This window comes from Tiliqua scincoides, chromosome 1 (assembly GCF_035046505.1).
Source record: "Tiliqua scincoides isolate rTilSci1 chromosome 1, rTilSci1.hap2, whole genome shotgun sequence".
Taxonomy (NCBI): Eukaryota; Metazoa; Chordata; class Lepidosauria; order Squamata; family Scincidae; genus Tiliqua; species Tiliqua scincoides.
The window spans coordinates 302,824,414-302,848,869 of NC_089821.1; the positions used below are offsets into that span (position 1 = coordinate 302,824,414).

The 24,456-nt window shown below is 43.4% G+C and overlaps 2 protein-coding genes across 2 annotated transcripts in view; both read left to right on the forward strand.

Annotated features, from left to right (window-relative positions):
• Positions 1-219: 219 nt before the first annotated feature.
• LOC136648149 (60 kDa lysophospholipase-like) lies at positions 220-16,949 on the forward strand. Its single transcript, XM_066624182.1, has 16 exons — positions 220-391; positions 1,332-1,461; positions 2,822-2,933; positions 6,096-6,221; positions 7,358-7,441; positions 8,182-8,308; positions 8,769-8,881; positions 10,018-10,203; positions 10,308-10,421; positions 11,434-11,553; positions 11,879-11,962; positions 12,791-12,954; positions 14,124-14,210; positions 15,604-15,703; positions 16,760-16,817; positions 16,909-16,949. Exons 1-16 carry the CDS (start codon positions 220-222, stop codon positions 16,947-16,949), a joined length of 1,818 nt encoding a protein of 605 aa, XP_066480279.1.
• Positions 16,950-20,785: 3,836 nt separating this feature from the next.
• LOC136648156 (60 kDa lysophospholipase-like) overlaps positions 20,786-24,456 on the forward strand; it is an 85,544-nt gene continuing 81,873 nt past the window's right edge. The window contains exon 1 of the mRNA XM_066624194.1: positions 20,786-20,951. Coding sequence (XP_066480291.1) covers positions 20,786-20,951 — 166 coding nt within the window. The remainder of the gene's footprint in view (positions 20,952-24,456) is intronic.

Below are 24,456 nucleotides of genomic sequence, written 5' to 3' on the forward strand. Positions count from 1 at the left end.
TGGCAGGTGCACCTGTTCAATGTGCGGCTGCAGCAACACTAGCAAATCAAAGAATGAGGTCACAGCATAAACATAAATGTCAGATGGAAGATGCACATGGTTTTTGGATAAAAATAGAACGTGCACAGAGATGTTTGAATTGAGGCTTTGGAAAAACAAGCAGGGTTGTTTGGTGATCCTCCTGGTGCCTGCCTGCAGATCCTACCCTGGGCACAGAGCATGTCAGCAACCCCTGCCCCACGGCTTCATCGACTGAGAAGCTCCTCCCTGAGCCATGACAGCTTGTGGGGCTCACCTGAGGTCTGGCCTGCCAGGGAAGAGGCCAGGGCCTGGGTGCTGGTGCTCAACACTGGAGGCACCATTGGCATGGGGGGCACAGAATGTGGTGGAGGTGAGTAGGAGGTGGGGCGAGAGGGAGTTCCGTGGGCGCATGCAGGAAGGTTTTCTGCTTAGGTTTCTAAAGGAAAATTTTAGCAATACTCCTATAACCCAATCCATTGTATGTCTACTCAGAAGTAAACCCGCTGAGTTAAACCTGAGACTTACTCTCAGGTAAGTGTGAATAGAATTGCAGCCCTAATGCCCTTGAGGATGTACAGCCTACTTTGCTCTTATCACTGACTTGGGGTGCAAGCCTAACCCCAGCAATCCTAACTTTCCAGCACTGACTTAAGGGCAATGCAGCTCCGAGGTAAGGGAACAAACATTCCCTTACTTTGAGGAGGCCTCCGTGAGTGACACCCAACAGCAGGATGCAGCACACGTCCCATTGGCACTGCTATGCCAGTGCTGGAAAGCACTGACATAAGGGGTTAGGATTGCACCCTTGGTCATACAGAGCTTCTTTCATTTTGTAAACAAGAATAAAATTATATTCTTTGGTGCATCTTTCATTTTAAACCCTATTATTTTTCATAAAGGAAATGAATGGAGCTATTTTATTTTCCATTTGTTTTAAAATAGATGTTTTAGCTACAGAGGCTGCCCATCCCTTCCTTTGCAGCCTGTAGAAACCCTTCAGGCCTTTTTGGTTATATCCCCAAGCCCCCACCCCTGTTCTTGGGGTATGGTGCGGGAAGTCTTGAACTACCAGGGCTAATGTAATCGTGACTACTTTTCTCCTCCAGCAATCCCAGGCTATGGGGGAAATCCTGAACATTGACTGTTTATGGACCTCCTCAGAATAGGGCATGCACATGCCCTACATGCACATTTTGCACATACGCACACACATACAAAACACCCCAGTGCACACAATCCCTGAGAAACTTCTACCTTAAGGTAAAAGCAGGTATTTAAATAGGGGCTTTCTCTTCTGTATCTATCACTAGGACTTGCTCCAGAAGCAAATAAGTTAGTTGAGGCCTTGAAAAAAATGCCCATGTTGCATGATGAGGAATACGCAAAAGCAACAAAGCTCTATAGCTCCTGTGAGTTTCCAGACAACACTTTGGTGCTTCCGTAAGTAAAACGGGTCACTGCTTAGCAAAGGGGTCCTGAACTGTGAGTGATATGCTGATATTGCAAGGCTGGATGGAGAGGTGGCCTCTCGGTTGGGGTCTGTATGTCTCTCCCTGGTTTTCTGCACATCATATGTCCAAGGCAACATACACCTAATGTTAGAAAATAAACATAACTCATAAAGCGCCATCATAGCAGTATAGAAAACCCATCTCAAGAGAAACCATATTATTTACAAGCTTGCTGGAATAGCTGTGGTTTTTGCTCAGATAAAAGCAGGCAGCAAAAGGCCAGGCTGAGCAGCTGGAGGGCCATTTGTAGCACATTAATGAAGATCCAAAGGGCCAACAGCATAACACTAGATCAAGGAGAGGAGGGTGATCAGGTGTGGATTGAGCTGTCAGACTGAGTAACCAAACCTGGAGCAGCTGTTGAACATGACTAGCTAGGCTCCTATTGGTACCTCTTATCACCTGGACTGAAAAGAGGTGGTTCCATCTACTATATGAGTGGTGCTATATGACTTCAGAGATCAGGCTGGTAGCTCCCTTTGCCTGGAAATTACCTGGTGACACAAAAGTGCCTGAAACCCTGGTTTGGGACATCCAATACTTTACAGAGTTGCCCCAGGAACTGCAGGCCATAACCAAGAAGACTCTGACATCAATATACACCTGTCAGATGGTAGAATGGGCCTCCAACAGAGATGGGCCTCCAACAGAAAGAAGTGATCTTGGGCAGATTTGTACAGTGGCAGGCAGACTCATGAGATGAGATGTGCTGCAAATACAATTAAACGAAAGGTCCTGCTCCATATTCTTGTACTGCCTGATTGTGCAATGTCATGGATGGGTTGCTTGTAGTTAATTATTTGTCTGATTCCCTATGGTTCTGTTGCATATTTAACAAAGTCTTCTACTACTAATTGGGTAAGAGGTACTTTTTCAAGTGGGTGCTCCTTTCTTTAGCAGGGGGAGAGTAACTGGCCCACCTCACCCCAGCACTGTCTGTTCTAGTGGCTGTCTGCTGGTATTCATTTGCATCTTTTTAGATTGTGAGCCTTTTTGGGACAGGGAGCCATTTAGTTGTTTGATTTTTCTCTGTAAACTGCTTTGTGAACTTTTAGTTGAAAAGCAGTATAGAAATACTGTTAATAATGTTAATAATACTGCTGAATTGAATTTTACTAGCATTTCTCAACATTTGTATGAAATAATTGAAATGTATAGTCTAAAACTTGAACACTTTCAGAGGTTGATGGGCATGGCTAAAGTGGTTGTGCTAATCCTTATCAACATGCAAATGGTGCAGTTGTGTATATGCAACTTCCTTTTTTAAAAACAAATTTTATTCTATTTAGTCTTTCTAAAAGAAAGAAAAGAATTGTATACAGTATTCTAGAGTATTCACCCTTGCTTGATTCCTGCAACATGACGACTGATGACTGGGCTAAAATTGCTGAAGATCTTGAGGTATTGTACTATATGAATAAGATTTTTGTTAACTACAATTGATAAAGGGGATCTGATTCCTTATCTAATTATTCTTACTTTTAGAATACATTGTCAAATAATTTAGTATTTGAGGATACTTCTCTTGTTGATTATGAAGTTTTAGACATTTTGGCTGTGTGAGCAAACAGAATTTCCATTCATGGAAGGACGCTCATGAAAGGACCTCTTCTGGGGGCAGGACGCTCCTTCTGTTCATTGAGTAAAAGATTGAGTAAAAAAACTCCACAGTCAGGGAGTAAAAAGATTGAGTAAAAAAAGATTGAGTAAAAAACTCCACAGTCAGGGAATTAGAGGACAGGTCCTCTCGTGGATTGAGAACTGGTTGGAGGCCAGGAAGCAGAGAGTGGGTGTCAATGGGCAATTTTCACAGTGGAGAGAGGTGAAAAGCGGTGTGCCCCAAGGATCTGTCCTGGGACCGGTGCTTTTCAACCTCTTCATAAATGACCTGGAGACAGGGTTGAGCAGTGAAGTGGCTAAGTTTGCAGACGACACCAAACTTTTCCGAGTGGTAAAGACCAGAAGTGATTGTGAGGAGCTCCAGAAGGATCTCTCCAGACTGGCAGAATGGGCAGCAAAATGGCAGATGCGCTTCAATGTCAGTAAGTGTAAAGTCATGCACAGTGGGGCAAAAAATCAAAACTTTAGATATAGGCTGATGGGTTCTGAGCTGTCTGTGACAGATCAGGAGAGAGATCTTGGGGTGGTGGTGGACAGGTCGATGAAAGTGTCGACCCAATGTGCGGTGGCAGTGAAGAAGGCCAATTCTATGCTTGGGATCATTAGGAAGGGTATTGAGAACAAAACAGTTAGTATTATAATGCCGTTGTACAAATCGATGGTAAGGCCACACCTGGAGTATTGTGTCCAGTTCTGGTTGCCGCATCTCAAAAAAGACATAGTGGAAATGGAAAAGGTGCAAAAGAGAGCGACTAAGATGATTACGGGGCTGGGGCACCTTCCTTATGAGGAAAGGCTACGGCGTTTGGGCCTCTTCAGCCTAGAAAAGAGACGCTTGAGGGGGGACATGATTGAGACATACAAAATTATGCAGGGGATGGACAGAGTGGATAGGGAGATGCTCTTTACACTCTCACATAATACCAGAACCAGGGGACATCCACTAAAATTGAGTGTTGGGCGGGTTAGGACAGACAAAAGAAAATATTTCTTTACTCAGCGCGTGGTCGGTCTGTGGAACTCCTTGCCACAGGATGTGGTGTGGCGTCTAGCCTAGACACCTTTAAAAGGGGATTGGACGAGTTTCTGGAGGAAAAATCCATTATGGGGTACAAGCCATGATGTGTATGCGCAACCTCCTGATTTTAGGAATGGGTTAAGTCAGAATGCCAGATGTAGGGGAGAGCACCAGGATGAGGTCTCTTGTTATCTGGTGTGCTCCCTGGGGCATTTGGTGGCCCATTGTGAGATACAGGAAGCTGGACTAGATGGGCCTATGGCCTGATCCAGTGGGGCTGTTCTTATGTTCTTATGTTCTTATGATTTAGATGCAATCTTGTCAAACAGTGGTTCCCAAAATGTGGGCCGATGATGATGATAATAACAGGTATTTATATACCGCCTTTCTTGGTCTTTATTCAAGACTTTATTCAAGGTGGTTTACATAGGCAGGCTTTACTTAAATTCCTTATTAAATAGGGATTTTTACAATTTCAAAGAAGGTTCTTTCTTTCAAGAACCACTGCACTCAAGGTGTTTCATTCTAATCTGGCTTCACATTCTGGCCTCCATCCTCCCACGCTCAGAGCAGATGGAATAGCTCAGCTTCAGCTTGTCAGCTGCTTCAAGGTCGCACGGTGCCGGTGGCCTCGAACTGGCGACCTTGTGGATGTTATCTTCAGGCAGACGGAGGCTCTACCCTCTAGACCAGGACCTCCTGGTCCTCTAGACCAGACCAGACCTATGATCCATCAGCAGGTCAAGACCCCATTTTTGGTGGGTCGCAAAACTGATGGCAGATTAGGCATACATCAAAGGCATACATCAAATGCTAAGCTACTACTTTGTGGGGGAGCACTGCTGCCCAATCGCCATTGTAGACACAGAGTAAAGTGAAACTTTTTTTTAGATGGGTCCTGATACTAAAACATTTAGTTATAAATTCTATAAAGCTATAAAATTTAAAGCTATAAAACGTTCATTCATTGATTGATGAATGGTTGCATGCCAAAAGTCAAATCCAGCACTTACCTCCCTATGTGCTGATGCTGCTTCCAGTTACGGGACTCCATGGCCTGAGCTGGGAAACTCTGAGTTGTGAAGTTGGAACCAATTTAGTGAGCTACCATAGATTTTATGTTCTCAGATCTTGGAACACTTAAGAATATAAGAACAGCCCCACTGGATCAGGCCACAGGCCCATCTAGTCCAGCTTCCTGTATCTCGCAGCGGCCCACCAAATGCCCCAGGGAGCACACCAGATAACAAGAGACCTCATCCTGGTGCCCTCCCTTGCATCTGGCATTCTGACATAGCCCATTTCTAAAATCAGGAGGTTGCACATGCAGATCATGGCTTGTACCCCGTAATGGATTTTTCCTCCAGAAACTTATCCAATCTCCTTTTAAAGGCATCCAGGCCAGACGCCATCACCACATCCTGTGGCAAGGAGTTCCACAGACTAACCACACACTGAGTAAAGAAATATTTTCTTTTGTCTGTCCTAACTCTCCCAACACTCAATTTTAGTGGATGTCCCCTGGTTCTGTTGTTATGTAAGAGTGTAAAGAGCATCTCCCTATCCACTCTGTCCATCCCCTGCATAATTTTGTATGTCTCAATCATGTCCCCCCTGAGGCACCTCTTTTCTAGGCTGAAGAGGCCCAAACGCCGTAGCCTTTCCTCGTAAGGAAGGTGCCCCAGCCCCGTAATCATCTTAGTCGCTCTCTTTTGCACCTTTTCCATTTCCACTATGTCTTTTTTGAGAGGCGCCGACCAGAACTGAACACAATGGGTGTGAAAGGGAAACAGCAGTGTATGATCTTAGCTCTGTCTAAGCCCAGTGCTGTAAGTGTCGTGCAGTCTTTGGGCCTGATCCTGCACGGCATCCTGTAGGTGCAAGTTGTTCATGGAATTATTAACATAGTGTCTTTGAATTGGTAGATCTACTATGAACGATATGATGGCTTTGTGATCCTTCACGGGACAGACACAATGGCCTATACAGCTTCTGCTTTATCCTTCATGTGTGAGAATGTTGGCAAAACCATTGTTCTGACAGGATCACAGGTAACAGGCTTGGTGTGTGGTGGGAAGCCTTTAAGAGTGATGCTGCTTGCCTAGTATGTAGACAGATCCTACAGAACAGCTCTGCTTCTGCTGCTTTTATGCCAGACCCTTTTTCTGACAACAAGACTCTTTCCATCAGAGGAAGGGAGGGAACCTCTGAATCCAATTTTTAAAAAATAGGCACAATCCTAACTTGCACTGGAACAGGTAGACCAGCTGTTTATCCAGTGCGAGTTTGGGGCTGGCAGCGGCTTGACCTGAGGCAAGGGGAAGTAATTCCCCTTACTCCAGGTAACGCCTCAGCAGCTCCAGTGGGGCTACTCAGATCTTTGCCACCTAAAAAGGTGGTGCAAATCTGAGCAGTTTGGGACTGCCCTGGGGTGCCTGGGGATGGGGATAGGATCTGGCATAACTGCTAGATCCTGGCCCCACCCCTCCCTTCCTGCCTCCCCCTCCCTGAAATGCATCCTTCTCACCTCCCTCGTGCCCTCCCCATGCCCCACCCAGTACCCACGTGCTGGCCAAGCTTGGCCCATTTGAACCTACCTTCTCTCATCAGTGTGGAGGCTGGATCTGGCCACCGTGGGCATCCCTGCACCAGCCCAGCCAACTTTATGGCACATGCTTTACAGCACGTTTGTGACCCTTCCAGGCTGGTGCAAGGGACTTTAGGAGAGTTTGGATTGCACTCTGAGAGTTAGAAATTGTTAGCATCAAATTGTGCTTTTAAACCGTTCAAAGTATTTCATACCTACAATCTCACTGAGAAGCTGCATTCACTGCATGCATGATAGGAAAATGTCTTGATCAGAATGCAAAACTAACTGATAGATTACTGACACGCTTATTTGGTAATACCTGCCATAATTCTGCTTCATTTAGTGCTGATTTGTTACAGCATTCTTTGTTGCAGTGTTGTTGACAGCTATTCTAGCCAGTAAGAGCGGTGCATTCTGATTCAATCAGCTCCCTTTTCTTAACTGGTTACATTAATGATGCATTCTATTGTGCTGATTTACACAGTGCTTGACTTTCCAAAATGGATCCCCCACATTATGAGAGAGAGAATACTACTATATTGTGCTGTCTGTGGCATTTTCCTTGTGATGGACATCTCTTTTTTTTTTTTTCCCTAGGTGCCTATTTATGAACTGAGAAATGATGGGCGTTCCAACCTGCTGGGGGCTCTGCTTATTGCTGGACAGTTTGTCATTCCTGAGGTCTGTTTTGTCTGACAAATGCTTTCAGAGTTTCCTGAAATCCTTTGCCGAAGAAGAATTATTCTCTCATCATGTGGCTTGCTTAAACAGGCACAGAATTTGGGATCAGGGAATCACCCAACATTGACTACCTTAGTTTTACTTACTATCATTATCCTATTTTGTCATCTGAAAGCAAGGCTTTGCAGAGCCTGCTTCAGTCTGTTTAAAAACAAGGGCACTGTTGCCTAATCATTTGCTTTAACCATGTTGGATAGCAGCTTTAGATATTCTTAAGCACTATTGCTTTATCCATGTTATGATCCCTGATCATAGTGCTATGCCACCAGCGATTCTGCTCAATGTTCTCCCAATAAATCAACACATTAAGGCTGTAATCCTATGCACCAGTGGTTCCCAAACTTTTTTGGCTGGTGGCTCCCTTGGCCTACTGGGCCATTGGCTCCCCATTAGGGCTACAATCCTATGTACTGCATAGGGCAGCAGGTTTTTCGTCAGGATGGTCGTGGCTCCCCAGAGAGCCACGGCTCACAGTTTGGGAACCACTGTTATAAACCCTTACCTTGGAGCAAGCTCCACTGAACATAGTGGAAATATATATCTGAGTGAAGGGTGTGCTGCTTTTTATTTTTGTGGTTATTATAGACAATATTTGATTTATCAATGGACTAGATTTGTTTTTCAGATGGACCAAACCCTAACTCAAACAAAGACAAATTGTTGAATTGTGTGCTTTGCAGGTTTGCCTCTATTTTCACCATAAACTCTATAGGGGAAACAGAGTGACCAAGGTTGATACTGGAAGTTTTGATGCCTTCTCGTCACCTAACTTACCTCCCCTTGCAAATGCTGAGGTCGATATCAAAAGTAAGTGATTGCGATCGGCCTTCGGGCCAAGCTTGACATGCTCAAAAAAAATGCATGCAGGAAGAATGTGCTTCTAACAGGAAGTGCCTCCTATTTAGCAAAATATGGCCACATGGGGTGGACTGGAATATGTGTGATAGTGATCCCAGTTGAGACCAGGGTACAAAAGAATTTCACTGATTTCCATTGGGGGACACCATAGCCAAAGCCCAAACATACAAAACCAAGCCCCATCCCTAGCATTATCTACTCAGGGGTGGCCCAAGAAGAACCTTGTAATATTTGCAGAGGTCCCTGCAATATTTGGCTCCTCCTCTTTCCCCACCTGTCGGTCCTAATAAGTGGCATTTGCTATTGTATATAGATTTTCTTTCTTCTTTTTTAAAAAAGAAGAAACTGAGAGCTTGTCTTTTAGGTTGCCATAGTGTCTTTTTCTTCCTCATGTTTTTCCTTCTTGCAGTTGACTGGGGAATTGTTTGGCGACCCCATACCACCAAGAAGTTTGAGGTCCACACCAGTATGAACAGGAATGTGGGATTACTGAGGATCTTCCCAGGAATTACTGCCGCCACTGTACGTGCTCATGAAATATCATCAAGGCAGTGTCTACCCAACTACCAGCAAACCATCCATAGTTGGCCCACACACTCTCTCCTTCTCAACCATACATTTCTCAACCAGAGGAAATTATGCAAGGAAAGGACATTTCTATGGACAGCTCTATCCCGTAACAATTTGCCTATTTTTTTTTAGATCTATGCTGGTAACCATTACATCATCTTGAAACTGTATTTTCCATCATATAATGTTGAGTAATATCAGGATCTATCCACTTTGAGTAATGTGGGCAGGACTTATTTGTTTTGCATTGCTTTTCATTCACATATCCTAGCAACCTTGTTCTACCTCATGTATTGCTACATATATGTTAGACATTATTTCCACCAAATCTCCTGAAAGTATAGATTTTGCAGTGAATCAGGATATTAATCTGAATTTAATTGAAAAGTTGAACATAAATGAATGTATGAAGGAACGGAACCTAGGGCCTCCTGTGTGCAAAATGTGTGCCACTGAGAGATGATCCTTTTCCCAAGCTAAGGAAATTCATTCAAAGAAACTGTACATACAGGTGTCCCCCCATACATGCAGGGGAGCAGTTCTAGGCCGCCTGCAGGTATGGAAACCATAGATACAGGGGAATCCATTGGGTGTAATGCCTTCAAGTGTGCTCTCATGCTCATTACCTTCCATTTTCTTTATTAACCATCTGGCATGTTTCTTGCTTTAACAGATGCTATAAGAGAAAAGCAGCAGGAAGCCTGCACACTAGGGGGTCACATGACTGTCCTGCTTCCTGTTAACATTCTGTCTTCCACCAGTGTGCAGGCTGAAACTGTAAGAGCAAAGTGGCAGGCGGTCAACCTGCACACTAGTGGGACACAGAATGTTAACAGGAAGCAGGACAGTCCTGTGAACCCTAGTGTGCAGGCTGCCTGCCTGCCGCTTTGCGCTTCGTTGAAGTAAGAAACATGCTGAATTGTTAATAAAGAAAATGGAAAGAAATGTGTGGAGAGGGCATGAAAAGCCATGGATAAGAGGATCTCTCTTTCACGCGCGCATGTACTTTAGTTGACTTCACTGTCTCAGTGTGAGGTCTCTAGCATGCAGTTTTGTCTTGCCATTCATCCAGGTTGTCTTCTCGACAGGTGAAGGCATTTCTTCAACCTCCAATGGAAGGGATTGTACTGGAAACTTATGGATGTGGTAATGCCCCAAACAACCGCCCTGATCTGCTGGAAGAGTTGAGGCAAGCCGCGCAGCGGAATGTGGTGATTCTGAACTGCACCCAGTGTCTGCGAGGGTCTGTGGCTTCAACTTACGCCACTGGGCAGGTGATGGAAATGGTGCAGAAAATAGCGGTCAATGCAATTAAGCTGAGCCGGGAATGTTTATGCCACAAGAGAATTATAAGTCATTAAGCTTTTATTGCTTCTAGGATCTTGGTCATGTTGGAGTAATTTCAGGAGGTGATATGACACCTGAAGCATCCTTAGCAAAGCTCTCATATGTTTTAGGCAAAAAGCAGCTTTCGTGGAAGGAGAAGAAGCAGGTAAAGCATGCAGTAGGAATTCAAACAGCAGTTCTTTTTTTTATCCTTTTTCTCTTACATTTGAAGCTGTTGTACTGAGATCATCTAGCTTAATATTATCTCCTGCAATTTGGTGCAGTGCTCTTAACGCTTCAGGAAAAAGACCCAGCTCAGAGGTCATGTTATCCTTGGAGATTGCAGGGACTGAATTAGTGACCTGCTGTATGCAAAGCATGTGCTTTACCCTCTTCCTGGTTTTCAGAGGGAGGTTTTGGGTATTGTCTAACCTTGGTCAGGAAAAGTATTGATGGTCAGGACCAAAAATATGTCCCTAAATTTGAGTAGAGTCTTAGTTTGGGGATCTGTATTGCCTGGATAGGAGACACCTTGGAATCTTGAAAATATCATTTCAAGCTCACTGAAAATATCTAATCAGTGACAGAGGAAAAGGCCAATTCAGTGCTGGGAAATAAAACAACCAAAATCTTAATACCATTTTATAAATGTGTGGAGCATCCTGGTTTGAAATGCTGTACAATCCTGGTTTAGTGTGTATGTATTTACAAACTTTATACCCCACTTATCATGAGATTATGAAAACAGTTTATTCAACCAGCATTAAACAATAAAGCAACTGAAAGCACTGGGAGAGGTACAGAAAGAGGATCCTGTGATTATCAAAGATTGGTGCACATTTCTTGCAAGGCAAAGATGAAGTATTGAAAGCTTCTTGGTTTAGGAAAATGGATGAGCAAGGGGACATGACAGAGGTTTTTAAAATCAGTGATGTAGAGAAAGTCAATGGACAATTGTTTTCTCTGTCTCAGTTTGTATCCAGCTTGAACTGGAGGACCTTTATTCTTTTTGATTAATCCAAGGGGAGGGGGATAATTCACAGACTGCTTGCAAAAATGTAGTTAGAATGATCCTTAGTAAGTTGCTTTCAAAAGTGATATAAAACAAAATTTAAGTGATTCCCCCCCACCCCCAATTTGTTAAAAAGATGTTTTTCTTTGTTGCTCCTTCCTCCCAGATGCTTGGTGACAGTCTTAGAGGAGAAATGTCTTCCATGCTGACAGGAACCCAAAGCTCCTTAAGAAACAGCAAGTTTATTAAAGTGATGACTAAATTTATAAGTCTTAATTGCAAAGAGGTAAACATAGAATTTGGACTCATGCAAATGTAAACTTAAATAGAAAATTTAATTGTGAAAGTGGAGGATTTTAACAGAGATGAAGTGAATATGACAGTTGACAGGCTATTTTTCCTAACTTACTTACATTAAGTCCACAGATGTACACATTTGGTCCCTGTTGCAAATATGCAATGTTGGGCAGAAATGGTTTAATTACACTGTATTTATAATTGCATATGCATGTATATAGATATTGTATGGATTTTTAGTTATGTCTTCATCATATCTAATGTTAATTGACAATTTTCTTTTTAAAGTACCTTTTTATTTTTTTGTTACTTAGGAGCTCAGAGCATTAGTTCCATCTTTGGCTTGTGCTGCTGCTAAAACCGGTGATGTGGATGCACTGAAAGCCATTGAAGAAATGGTAAATATGAATATTTGTTCAGGGTAATTAGTAAAAATCCAGATTTGTATCTGTGACCTTCTTTTACTGGTTGACCCAACAAACCACACAGCACAGAGCGAGGCTTGAATTGGGGTGGGGGTCAAGGTGGCCATATTGGTGTGCTAGAAAAAATACCCACAGTTCAAAGTAAGGCAAAGTATTGAACAGTGAGCTTTTGAACACCACAGAAGTCTTCATCAGAGGGAAGATAGCAAAAGACTGAGATGGGTAGGGGGATAGGATAGAAATATTATATATGTTGATCCTGATTACAAGGAGAAGTCAAATTCTGCAGGACCTGGGAGAGCTCCCTTGCAAAATTCTCATTAGTGTTGGGGAACATCCAACCTGCTCACTCAAACTTCCATGTGCTGAGTTACTGGATAAAATTCCATAGCCTTATCAATGGCATTATTTTCAGAATCTGCATTGAGAACATAATGTTATTTAATTGTTCAAGTTATATCCTGCTTTTCTTTTATCATAGACTTCAACAGTGGCATATATAGGATTCCCAAATGGTCGCCATCCAGGCACTAATCAGACCTAGACCTGCTTAGTTTTAGAAATGTGGCTGTATCCTATTCTCTCAGACCGTGCCCTAGAAATTGATGGTGATCATTCACATACTAGCATTGTTCAGGAGAGAATGCAAAGGAGCAATGGAGTGAGGCCCTTATGGTCATAGCATTTAAACTGTAAAGATTAAGAAGTATGGATTGTTGGGTTTCATCTAGTGAAATTTTTGCTGTGATATTACAAAATCTCTGCCTTCTTCAGCAGATGGGCTGTATTCCTCTCTTGCAGGGTGGATGTGTGAACTGTGAAGATTATGATAGCCGCACTCCACTCCATGTTGCATCAAGTGAAGGGCATGTACAGCTGACTGAGTACTTACTGAAGAATGGAGCAAGTGTTTATGCTAAGGACAGATATGGTGCCACACCATTAATGAATGCCATCAAATTCAGGTAGAAAAAAAGGAGTGTTCATAGGCCAAATCTTTAAAAAATATTTTATGCTTTTCATGTGGCATCTTCAACTTTAGTAAGTAAATCTAGGTGATTATAAGAAGGGGATATGGAATGCTGACTGGTAAACTCATATCTCTGATTGTTCCATTAAGGCCCCCTTGATCAAAAGGCTCTCTTAATATTAATTTGTCAACAATTATATTACAGTTATAACCATTCTCTTCACTGTGTGATTATCTCTTTTGGCTGAATGACTTCGAACTTCTGCAGGCAACTATAAATCAAGCCCAGGCAGGTTCTCAAGCTCTTGTCCATTCTTGCCAGCTGACCTCTCCACACTCCTCTATTCTCTCACCTCAGGTGGTTCATCAGCAACTCTGCTTCTTGCAACAGGTTATCGCAGCATTGTTAGCTTGGCTTTGTGACTCTGCTCTAAGGACATGACTGAATTGTTCCTACTTAGCTCTTCAGGCAGTGCGACAGCTCAACCATTGGACCACACCTCCTGCCAATTTCTTGCATTTGACAGGTGGGGTCTCTTTATCCATGGATCCAGCATTTGCGGATTTGCCTTATTGTGGATGCTGGTCTCCCTGGATGACCCCCCTCCCCCTTGGCAGATCTCCCAGACATGACTGGAACCTCGTTCTTGCCATGTCTGGGAAATTTTCTGAGACTTAGAGAGGCAACGTGCCACTGTGCATGACCTCTTCAAGGCTCAAAATGCTGCCTGGAGCCATTTTAACGTGACTCGTGGTTTTTTGAAAATCGGAAGTCATGTTAAAATGGCTTCGGGCAGCATTCACTGAAAACTGAAGTTGTGCCCTAAAGGCTCTGGGTGGCATTCTAAGCCTCAGAGAGGTCATGTGTGGTGGCGCGCATCTGAGGGTCAGAAGGATTCCAGAAGGGCTCCTAGGGTCAGAAGGGCATTCGAAGCTGAATGGGAAGAAAAATCACGGATTGGATTGTCTGTGATTTTCAGTATCCATGGGAGTCTGGGAACAGATTCCCCATGGATACAAAGGTCCCACCTGTATTTGTTTTGCCCTAAAGGAGTTGGTTCCCATCAGTTGAGACTGGCCCACCCTGGAACCATAGAGAAGGGTCATTCACAGGAAAGCTTAGATTTCCCCAATTTCTTGTATCTTATTTATTTTTCCCTAAAGGCACATGGAAGTGATACAACTTCTTCAGAAAACAGGAGCTCACCTTTCCAGTGAAGAGCTAGAGAGTGCTGGAACTAACCTTTGCATGTAAGAAAAAAAAACTGCAAATTAAATGTGGGGTTAAAGAAGGGACTTGGCAGCACCTGATACTTCTGAAGCTAAGCATATGTGGATCTGATAAGTACTTTAAGTGGGAGATCACTAAGAATCGTTAAGTATGACTTAAAAGAAAATCATGAATTAAGCTAGAAGTACCAGTAGCATGGAAATCTGTGAGTTAGATTAATTCCAGACAATAAATCTTAACATAATGGATGAACTGGCCCTCCAGTTGGGTTAACTGTAGTTAACTGACTATTCCAACCCTTCAGTTCTTTGATTATGCCTTTGGGTACATGCAATTTTCAATCCCTAGTGCTATCCTTCTACACATTAGTGTGTAGGTGACACAATTTATTGATGTTTAGACAGAGTCATAGAGGTCTGGTTAGCAAGTCTGATGTTGGGTTGCAAAGCTGCTCTTCCGCACATGAAAAGGGGCTTCCTGCACACATAGAAGCTGTTTTTACACCATGTGTGAAACTGCACAAAAAATTGAAACTATTGTACATCTAATGGTGCTTTTCTGCTTGTGCAAGAGTTTGTAACCTCTTGCAGAAGAAGAATCATGCACAACAGGTATAGAATCTGCTTACACTGTGTGAAATTTGTGCAAGCTTTTTCACAAACTAGTTTCTGCTTTCCTTCTGCTTTGGTAGTTCTTTGAACTTTGTGGTTCTTTGAAAAGTGTTTGGTTTTGCAATCAAAATATTCCCGGTGATGAACTAAATTATGTTCGGGGGAAAAATGCAATATGCTTTTTTCTGTTTAATTTGGTTATAGTTGCACCCATTTCAAGGAAATAGGTTTTGAAACAATGTATGTATTTAGATGATGTCAGTACCATTAAGCAGAAGTGTCTGTACTTTTTGTTTCATTGACATGTAGCCTGCATGATTCACTAATTTATTTTTATAAACATTTTATACTGCCATTCTGTTTTTTTAAGAAGCATTTAAGGCACTGTACAACATAAAATAGTCATAACTAAACAGATCATCAATTAAAACAAACAAACAAACAAAAACCCAGAAATCAAAATCCAATGTTTAGAAGCCAGAGAGAGAAGCAGACATTAGAGAAATGCAGAGTGATGAAGCAGAAAAAACTTTATGCTAAGCTGGACCCAGTGAAAGAGGTTTGTTTTTGAAAAATAGTGAGAGGGAACCAGGTGGGCCTCATTAAGAAAGGAGTATTATAACCTGGGTGAGGCTACATAGAAGGCCCTGTCCTGAGTCCCCACAAGCCTCACTTTAATTGGCAACAGAATTCTAAGCAAAACCCTCTGTACAATTCAATGACAAGAAAAGATCTTGCTGCAAAATAACAGAAAACTACATGAAGTGGGCATAAAATTATTCTTTTTAATCCTTATTTCCAGTCTTGCTGCTAAAGGAGATCTGGATGGATTGATGGCTTGGCATCTAGCAGGTGTTGATATGGAACAGACAGATTATGGGGGCAGAACACCTTTGCAAGTAGTAAGTATGACTACTGCTGAACATGGAATAGAATACTGTCATAGCACATATGCTCAGAACATTCACAGAACCTACCCCTTAGTGGATGACTCCCAAACTGTGTGCCTTAGTGCCTCAGGGCACCATGGCAAACTCACAGAGGCATCACAAGATGTCCTTGGTGGCTTCTTCTTACCAGTTCTCCCAGGGACCACCATCTTGGCATGGCCAAGATCCTGTGTGATTCTCATGCATGGCTCCACCACAACAGAGTACTGTGGAGGGAAGCCACCACAGTAATTTTGGGAACCACTGTCTTGGTGTATAAATTGTTGATAATTGGCATAAACCACTACTGACATTCTCATCCAACTCCCATTGAAGTGAATGGAAGTTGTGTGCAAGTGCATCATAGGCATCCTGGCAAGTGAAACTCATGGAACCTCATGACAACTTGTGATGGAGGAGTTGCAGCAGGATGACTCCTCAATGTGCTTGGGAAGTTCTGGACTATGTGAGAGGAACCAGCTGAGGCTTCTCCCCATGCCAATGTCACTCTGGTTTTGGAGTGGAGAGATGCAGGAGTGTGGAGGAGCTGCAGCCTTGACTTTTCCCATATGGCAGCATTCTCACACATTTAGCAAGGGGACCCAATTTTTAGAATGAGAATCTGTCAGGACTCACTGGAAGTGATGTCATGACTGGAAGTGACATCAGCAAGCAGGAACATTTTTAACCATCCTAAGCTGCAATCCTACCCACACTTACCCAGGAGTAAGTCCCATTTACTATCATTGTTAAAAGAATATACATAGTAGCTTGTTAAAAGTCCAGGTCTGTAACGTTTCCCCAGATGCAATCACATACCATTGTAGCATCAAGTCTAATATATTAAAAATACAATATTGAAATGAATGGGAACCCACCTGAAATTGGCTTGCAACCCACCTAGTGGGTCCCAACCCACAGATTGAGAAACACCGCCATATGGTTTTATCTGGCTATATGTGTGTGGAAAGGATCCTCCAGAATTTTCTGCAACTTAATAAAATTGCAAGTTTTGATGTTTGTTTGCAGGCAGACTCTACAAAGAACACCCAAGTTCTGGAATTTTTGAATAAGCTGAAAATGAGAGGTAAAACTGTTCTTGAGTTTCTATTTTGTTTTCTCTACAGTACTGTACTCGTAATTTCTTTAGGTTTTTCCATGTTGTATTGTAATTATAGGGATGTTCACAGACTTCAATCAGAAGCAAGACCTAATATAGCACATAAATACCAAATAGAAATCAAAGTCTTCAGTTGTTTGCACACATACAGTCATGCAGGTTTTATAGACAAACTGTTCTTTCAAGCACTGGTTAAACATTATTTGGTTCTAGAACAGTGATTTTCAACCAGTGTGTGGTGAATGGTCCACAGGTGTGCCATGGGAGTTTGGGGAAGGGTCATTTATTAGTAGGGCCATTGGGGGATGTGAGCCCCCTGCCAGTATGTGGTGTGCCTTGTAAATGGTAAAAAAAACTGATGGTATGCCTTGACAATTTCTGCACTCTATCAGTGTGCCATGAGAGGAGAGAGATTGAAAACCACTGTTCTAGAGCATCACAACTTAGTGATGCCATTGAGAAACTAGCAAGGATGAAGTAGATTGCTGGGAGTAATAAATAATGATTCTGTATGCACTTGTTTGGTTGCTACTTCTGCATCCTGTTCTTCCTTGAGGTTGCTCAGTGTCTTAGCTTCACACAAGCTTGTTAGGCTGTGAGTGCGAGTGAGAGATATCACCCAGTGAGCTTAGAGTAAAGCAGATGTGACAGAATCAGTTATGTTTATCTCTCCAATTAGTGAAGAGTGTATGTAAAAAGTAGGGGGTCTGTCTTCAACATCAATGACAAAAGGTGAGGATGAGGAGGTGACTGAACCCTGCCCAGTCTTGCTTGCCTTACCTCCCCATGTCCAATTAACCACTTTCCTTCCAGCTTTGTCATGGTGGCTAGACCCAATCTTAATAATTGTGATAAACAAGCTCTTAACCCACCAGCTCCTAGAAAAAGTGTATGACTCAATCTATCACAGATCTGGTTAGCTCATCAATGTTTACTAGCTGGCAATTTTTGATTGATTAATTCACTGGATAAAAGTTAACATTTGGAGTAATGCAATAATTTCAACCAAGTATTATGTATATTCACTAACCCTGGAATGTTCCCCTTGGTGATATGGAACATTTGGAAAGAGGGTGCAAATTCCTGGGGAGGAATAGGAGTCTGAAACAGAAGAGGCTTTCCTCTGCTCACCAGCCATGGCGTGGCCTAGGCTGAATGATTTTTTTGGCAGGGGTTCCTCAATGATTCACGTTTGGTTTGTGGGAGTAACTATTCCCTCAACTTTTCCCATCATTCCAACCTGATTTGAGAAGAACTGCAGGTTCGTTCTAATGGTGTGGTTTTATAAAAGGTCAGAAAATAAACCATCCTTTCTTTGACTTTTCTCCTTTATAAGCTCTTCAAAATGAGGATACTGAATAAAATTCAAAGTTGCTTTTTGAATTCCTTTAGGGCGTGAGGTGATTAGTTATCTGATCTTTCCATCACCCATTGTTTTAATTGGAGGCTCTGCTAAGCACTCCAGGACCCACCAAAAATATTATCACAACCCACAGTTTGGAAGCCACTGCCCTAAGGAGTGCCTCCTTCCTCCCCTCTCTTCATTCTTCCTCCTCTTCCCCCTCCTAACCCCAGAGGTTCATTGTGTGAACGTTAGCTATAGGTATTCTCCCATCTAAAGTGTGTGTTAGCTAATTGTTAGAGTCAGTTTGACCTCCCTTTTTGGTTTCTGAATGCTTTAGTAAACTTTTGTGCACTTTCACCCATGTCTTCATTTTCTTATTACTGCCAAATGATGCAATCATGCCATTGGCCACTATATTGGGTTCCTCCACACAATTGTTTTTCTCCCAAATGTGCATGTTACATATTTTAAAAGCACTGCTTTTTAAACTTTAAGTTATAGTTAAAGTTTATTGTTGATTTGTTGTATTTTGATGTGTTATATGAATATGTATTTTCACATTCAATAATGATTAGTCACAGTGCACAGTCACTGTCCCCTTAACCACAGGGGCCAAGATTTTTTTTATTAACAAAGGGAGCAATCCTAACCCCTTATGTCAGTGCTTTCCAGCACTGACATAAGAACAATGCAGCTCCAAGGTAAGGGAACAAACATTCCCTTACTTTGAGGAGGCCTCAGTGAGTGACACTCAACTGCAGGATGCAGCACACGTCCCATTGGCACTGTTATGCCAGTGCTGGAAAGCACTGACATAAGGGGTTAGGATTGTGCCCAAAGTGTCTCAACTAGTGAGCATACATTTCCATAGCACTTCTTTAAGAAGTGCATCTACTAGTATCACAGTAAACTTACTTTTCTGTATGCAAGAGTCAATTAAAATTTTTCACTTGTTTATATACAGGTAGTCCCTGACGTAAGGACATCCTGAGTTATGGACAGTCATGTTGGTGCTTTGCACAGGCATGATCTGTCCAGCCTTGTACTTTTTGCACCAACATAACTCTATTCTGACTTGCATCATTTCTGACTCTTGGATGAATGGAACCTGCACGACAGCCGGGGACCACTTGTATTGTTTGGCTATATTACGATGATTATTTTTATAGCAGACTTATATGAACTGATCAGGGATTACTTGTCCTCCTAATTTTAATGTATTACTTATTTACATTTATATTTGTTTCCATTATATTGCTGTAAACCATTTTGACTGTTCATGTATGGAAAAGCAGAACACATAGTTGACTTGACTGAATTGGCTGTAAAATAAACAATGACAACTTTTGAAGATGCCCTTTTTGTTTTTTCCTAATGCCACTGATGGATTAGTGCTCCTGCCACACAACTCTGTGTGAAACAGATTTGTGTCCAGACCCTTCAGAAGGTGGAACGGTGCATACTGTTTTACTGCATGCTGTGACAGGTTGCTGAGGGACCTGCAGGAAAGCTCTGCACTTGCCTCCACATGTGCCCTCTGCCCAGCTCATGCTGATGCACTGGGCACTGCCAGTGGTCCTGAAGGATCAGGAGTTGGTCCAGCCAGGTGAGCTTTCTGCTGGACGTGACCCCTTGGCTACTGCCCAATCTGGCTGAACCATGGCTGCATTTTTAGGCTTTCTTTGAGAGAAGCTGTGATTTTTTTAAAATGAATTTTTTTCTCCACATATTTGGTTTACAACTTATTTGTGGCTGCTGCTCTTGTCGTCTTACTTTGTAATTAGGACAAGTGTTGGAGCAAAACTGTCCACATCACAGGAGGAAGGAGATGAATGAAGCTGAACCTGTTAAAAAAAATAAACGTCAGAGAAATAATAAAGGTCTGACATAGGAACCCAGGCTCTTGTGTTTGGAATTGTCACCAAATGTACAGATCTTCCTATGGGGTTTATGACCACATTCCTCCAATTTAGTTGTTCCTGACGTTTCGCCCTTAATTATTATATATACACGGAACGGCAGCAATAACTAAATTGGAGGAATGTGGTCATAAAGCCCATAGGAAGATCTGTACATATATAATGTACAAGGGCATATATATGCCCTATTATATGTGTGTGTGTGTGTGTGTGTGTGTGTGTATGTATATATGTGTGTGTGTGTGTGTGTGTGTGTGTGTGTGTGTGTGTGTGTGTGTGTGTGTCTGTATGACAGATTGTGACAGATTTTTAGATAAAAGCTGAGGTAACATCGTGGTTTCTGAGGTAAACTTTCCCTCAGCCTGTCCTGGGGTGGGCACCTGGCCCTCCCCCCAGCAGAGCCACGTGAGGCTGAGCTGAGGCTAACGGCTTTGCCTGGCAGAGTCACCTCAGGCTCCCTCCCCTCCCCCCTCTTGGGGCCTGAGGGGAAGGGGGAGTAGGCGCCCCTCTCGTTCTCCCCATCCCCGGAGGGAGGGGCAGCCGCTCGAGGCTGCGGCCAATGAGCGCGGGCGAGCCTGGAGGGGGCGTGGCTCGGCGCCGGTGTCTGGAAGCCCGCGGTGGGGACCCGCATCTCTTCACGCGCCGCCGGCCGGAGGAGAAGCGTGCCGGGAATGGCGGCGCCCGAGGATGGAGCCGGCAGCGCGCTGGGCAGAGCCCTCTCCTTGGTCGGGCCCGCCGCGGTCCTGGAGGTCGGGGGCGGCTGCGGCGCCCGGGCCGAGGTGCGCGTGCTGGTGATCAACACCGGAGGGACCATCGGGATGGTGCCTCAGTCGCAGGGTGAGAGCGTGATTGACAGGGGTGGGCGCGCGGAGCGGCTCTCCCATTGGTCCTCCTGGGGAGCCGCGATTGGTCAACTCCCTTCTGGCTCCTTCCCCTGCCCCTGAGCAGAGCTTCTGCATCTTGGACCACTATCAGGATGTTCTTGTTCTGTGCATTGCATTTACAGTCCAGTGGTTCCCAAACTGTAGGTCGGGAGGGGACACACTGGTGGGTCCCAAACGGTGATGGAAAGATCAGCTAGCTAATTGCCTCAAGCCCTGAGGCTATTTAAGAGTCATCTACTGTTGCCTTGCAAGGAGCTCAGCTCCTGCAGTTTGCAAGGGAGCTGCTAATTGCCCTTGATGGATATGTGCAACCTCTTGATTTTAGGAGTAGGTTACTTCAGAATGCCAGATGTAAGGGAGGGCACCAGCGTGCAGGTCTCTTGTTTGTCTTGTGTGCTCCCTGAGGCATCTGGTGGGCCATTGTGAGATGCAGGAAGCTGGACTAGATGGGCCTTTGGCTGGATCTAAAAGGGCTCTTCTTATGGTCTTATGTTAAGTTGGGAACCACTGAACATAAGAACAGCCTTGCTGGATCAGGCCCATCTAGTTCATCTGGTCTATACCTTGCTCTGCAGGTGACTTTCTTCTCACACCAGCCCTGTGAAGTAGATCAGACTGACTGGCCCAACTCAGTTCCTGGCTCCCCAGGTCTCTGTCCCATCCTAACCACCAAACCACACACTAGTATTTTGAGATGCACCTGTTGAATTTCAGCTCAGTTTGCAGTCAATAAAAGACAATTCTGTGCTGTGGTGTTTGGGAGCATGCAGGGTACCCCGTTCCTGCTGGAGGCATTTATTCAGGCTTGCAAAGTGGCTAACAGGACTCCTTTATTGGAGGCAAGAAAGAGAAGGCTGGTACATTTTGATACAACAACAACAACAACAGTATTTATATACCGCTTTTCAACAAAAAGTTCACAGAGCAGTTAACAGAGTATTAACAGAGATACCTGTAAGGAAGGGAGGGATGGTGGTAGCTGTAGCTTTCAGTGAGGTAAGAAGAGCAGCAGATGATGAAATTCCCACTCTTTACATAGTTATAAAATGCTACATCTTTCCCCAGCTAACTGGGCAAAGAGGCACTTTTTCAAGTAGTGCTCCTCTTATCTTTAGCAGAGGGAGAGTAACTGTCCCTTTTCACTCCAGCACAGTATCTTTTCTGTTGGCTGTTTGCTGGTGTTCTTCAGCATCTTTTTAGACTGTGAGTCCTTTTGGGACAGGGAAACATTTAGGCTGCAATCCTAACCACACTTTCCTGAGAGTAAGCCCCATTGAACAAAATAGAACTTACTTCTGGGTAGACCTGGTTAGGATTGTGCCCTAAGTTATTTAATTTTGTCCACAAACTGCTTTGTGAGCTTTTTTTGTTGAAAAGCAGTGAGGACTCTCACATATTGAAAGAATGGAGAATCTTCACCTTTCTGCCAATCTTTATCCATGATCAATTTGCAGTGTGTGACTTTGAAAGTGTATCTTTAGATGTGGAATAAGAATAACTGTAGTTATTTCATTCATACTCCAGATCACAGAGTAGTCACCTCTGAACAATGTTAATCCGGCTTGCAAAATCAGAGTGGTTAAAATGTAGATGAAAGATGACATCCCCCCCCCCATGTATTCATAGCTATATTAGTAATTCTGAATACAGGTGCAAATCCTCAATTTATGACCAAACTCAACATAACATAATATCAACCAATCTTTAATATGATCTCCCACAGGTGAAAACAGCTGATGTTGTGGGGGTGGGAAGACTGTGTCCAAATTAGACTGCTGCAGGGGTTTTTAATACACTTCCCAAAGTTGCTCATCGCCCTGTGTGGAAAATGTAGAACTTATCTGTGTGCTTTCTCCTGGGAGAGGGTTAAAAAAAACTCCACAGTCAGGGAATTAGAGGACAGCTCCTCTCCTGGATTGAAACCTGTTTAAAGACCAGGAAACAGAGAGTGGGTGTCAGTGGGCAATTTTCACAATGGAAAGAGGTGAAAAGCGGTGTGCCTCAAGGATCTGTCCTAGAACCGGTGCTTTTTGACCTCTTCATAAATGACTTGGAGACAGGGGTGAGCAGTGAGTTGGCAAAGTTTGCAGACGACACCAAACATTTCTGGGTGGTGAAGATCAGACGTGAGTGTGAGGAGCTCCAGAAGGATCTCTCCAGACTGGCAGAATGGGCAGCAAAATGGCAGATGCGTTTCAATGTCAGTAAGTGTAACGTCATGCACATTGGGGCAAAAAATCAAAACTTTAGTTATAGGCTGATGGGTTCTGAGCTGTCTGTGACAGATCAGGAGAGAGATCTTGGGGTGGAGGTGGACAGGTCAATGAAAGTGTTGACCTAATGTGCTGTGGCAGTAAAGAAGGCCAATTCTATGCTTGGGATTATTAGAAAAGGTATTGAGAACAAAACGGCTAATAATGCCATTGTACAAATTGATGGTAAGGCCACACCTGGAGTATTGTGTCCAGTTCTGGTCGCCGCATCTCAAAAAGGACATAGTGGAAATGGAAAAGGTGCAAAAGAGAGCGACTAAGATGATTACTGGGCTGGGGCACCTTTCTTATGAGGAAAGGCTATGGCGTTTGAGCCTCTTCAGCCTAGAAAAGAGACGCCTGAGGGGGCACATGATTGAGACAAACAAAATTATGCATGGGAACGATAAAGTGGATAGAGAGATGCTCTTTACACTCTCGCATAACACCAGAACCAGGGGACATCTACTAAAATTGAGTGTTGGGAGGGTTAGGACAGACAAAAGAAAATATTTCTTTACTCAGCGTGTGGTTGGTCTGTGGAACTCCTTGCCGCAGGATGTGGTGACGGCATCTGGCCTGGATGCCTTTGAAAGGGAATTGGACAAGTTTCTGGATGAAAAATCCATCACCACAAGTGATGGGTTACAAGACATGTGTATGTGCAACCTCCTGATTTTCGAAGTGGGCTATGTCAGAATGCCAGATGCAAGGGAGGGCACCAAGATGCAGGTTTCTTGTTGTCTTGTGTGCTCCCTGGGACATTTGGTGGCCCATTGTGAGAGACAGGAAGCTGGACTGGATGGGCCTATGGCCTGATCCAGCGGGGTTGTTCTTTTGTTCTTAGGAGAATAACAGTTTATGTTCAGTGGAACAGTTTTGGGATGTTTATGTAATTTTGCCCAGTAATGTGTGTGTCAATCATTAATAAATGGCTTGCTACTTGAGCCAACTTTCATTTAACATTACCAGGTTCAGTGGAACTACAGGCTGTAGTTAGTCTTTTACCTAGATCCTTACCTGAATCCTTTAGCTGTTTCTCATTTGAAGCACAAGTATTTCCTTGTTTAGTTTTCAGGTTATAGGCAGAAAAAAAAAAGCCTGAGCACTTCATTCATGAGTTCTTCCTTCCTTCTTCTCTTTCTGATTTAGTCAGTGGATTACATCAGCTTCATGTGTTTATGTGAACATTGTCCTAAGCAAACA

Bases quoted from the DNA above. Each gene is read 5' to 3' on its own strand.
- LOC136648149 (XM_066624182.1), top strand. From the start codon at position 220: ATGTCAGCAACCCCTGCCCCACGGCTTCATCGACTGAGAAGCTCCTCC. The intron at 14,211-15,603 runs GTAAGAAAAAAA...CCTTATTTCCAG, and splicing joins GCTGGAACTAACCTTTGCAT to TCTTGCTGCTAAAGGAGATC. The intron at 16,818-16,908 runs GTAAAACTGTTC...TTGTAATTATAG, and splicing joins GAATAAGCTGAAAATGAGAG to GGATGTTCACAGACTTCAAT.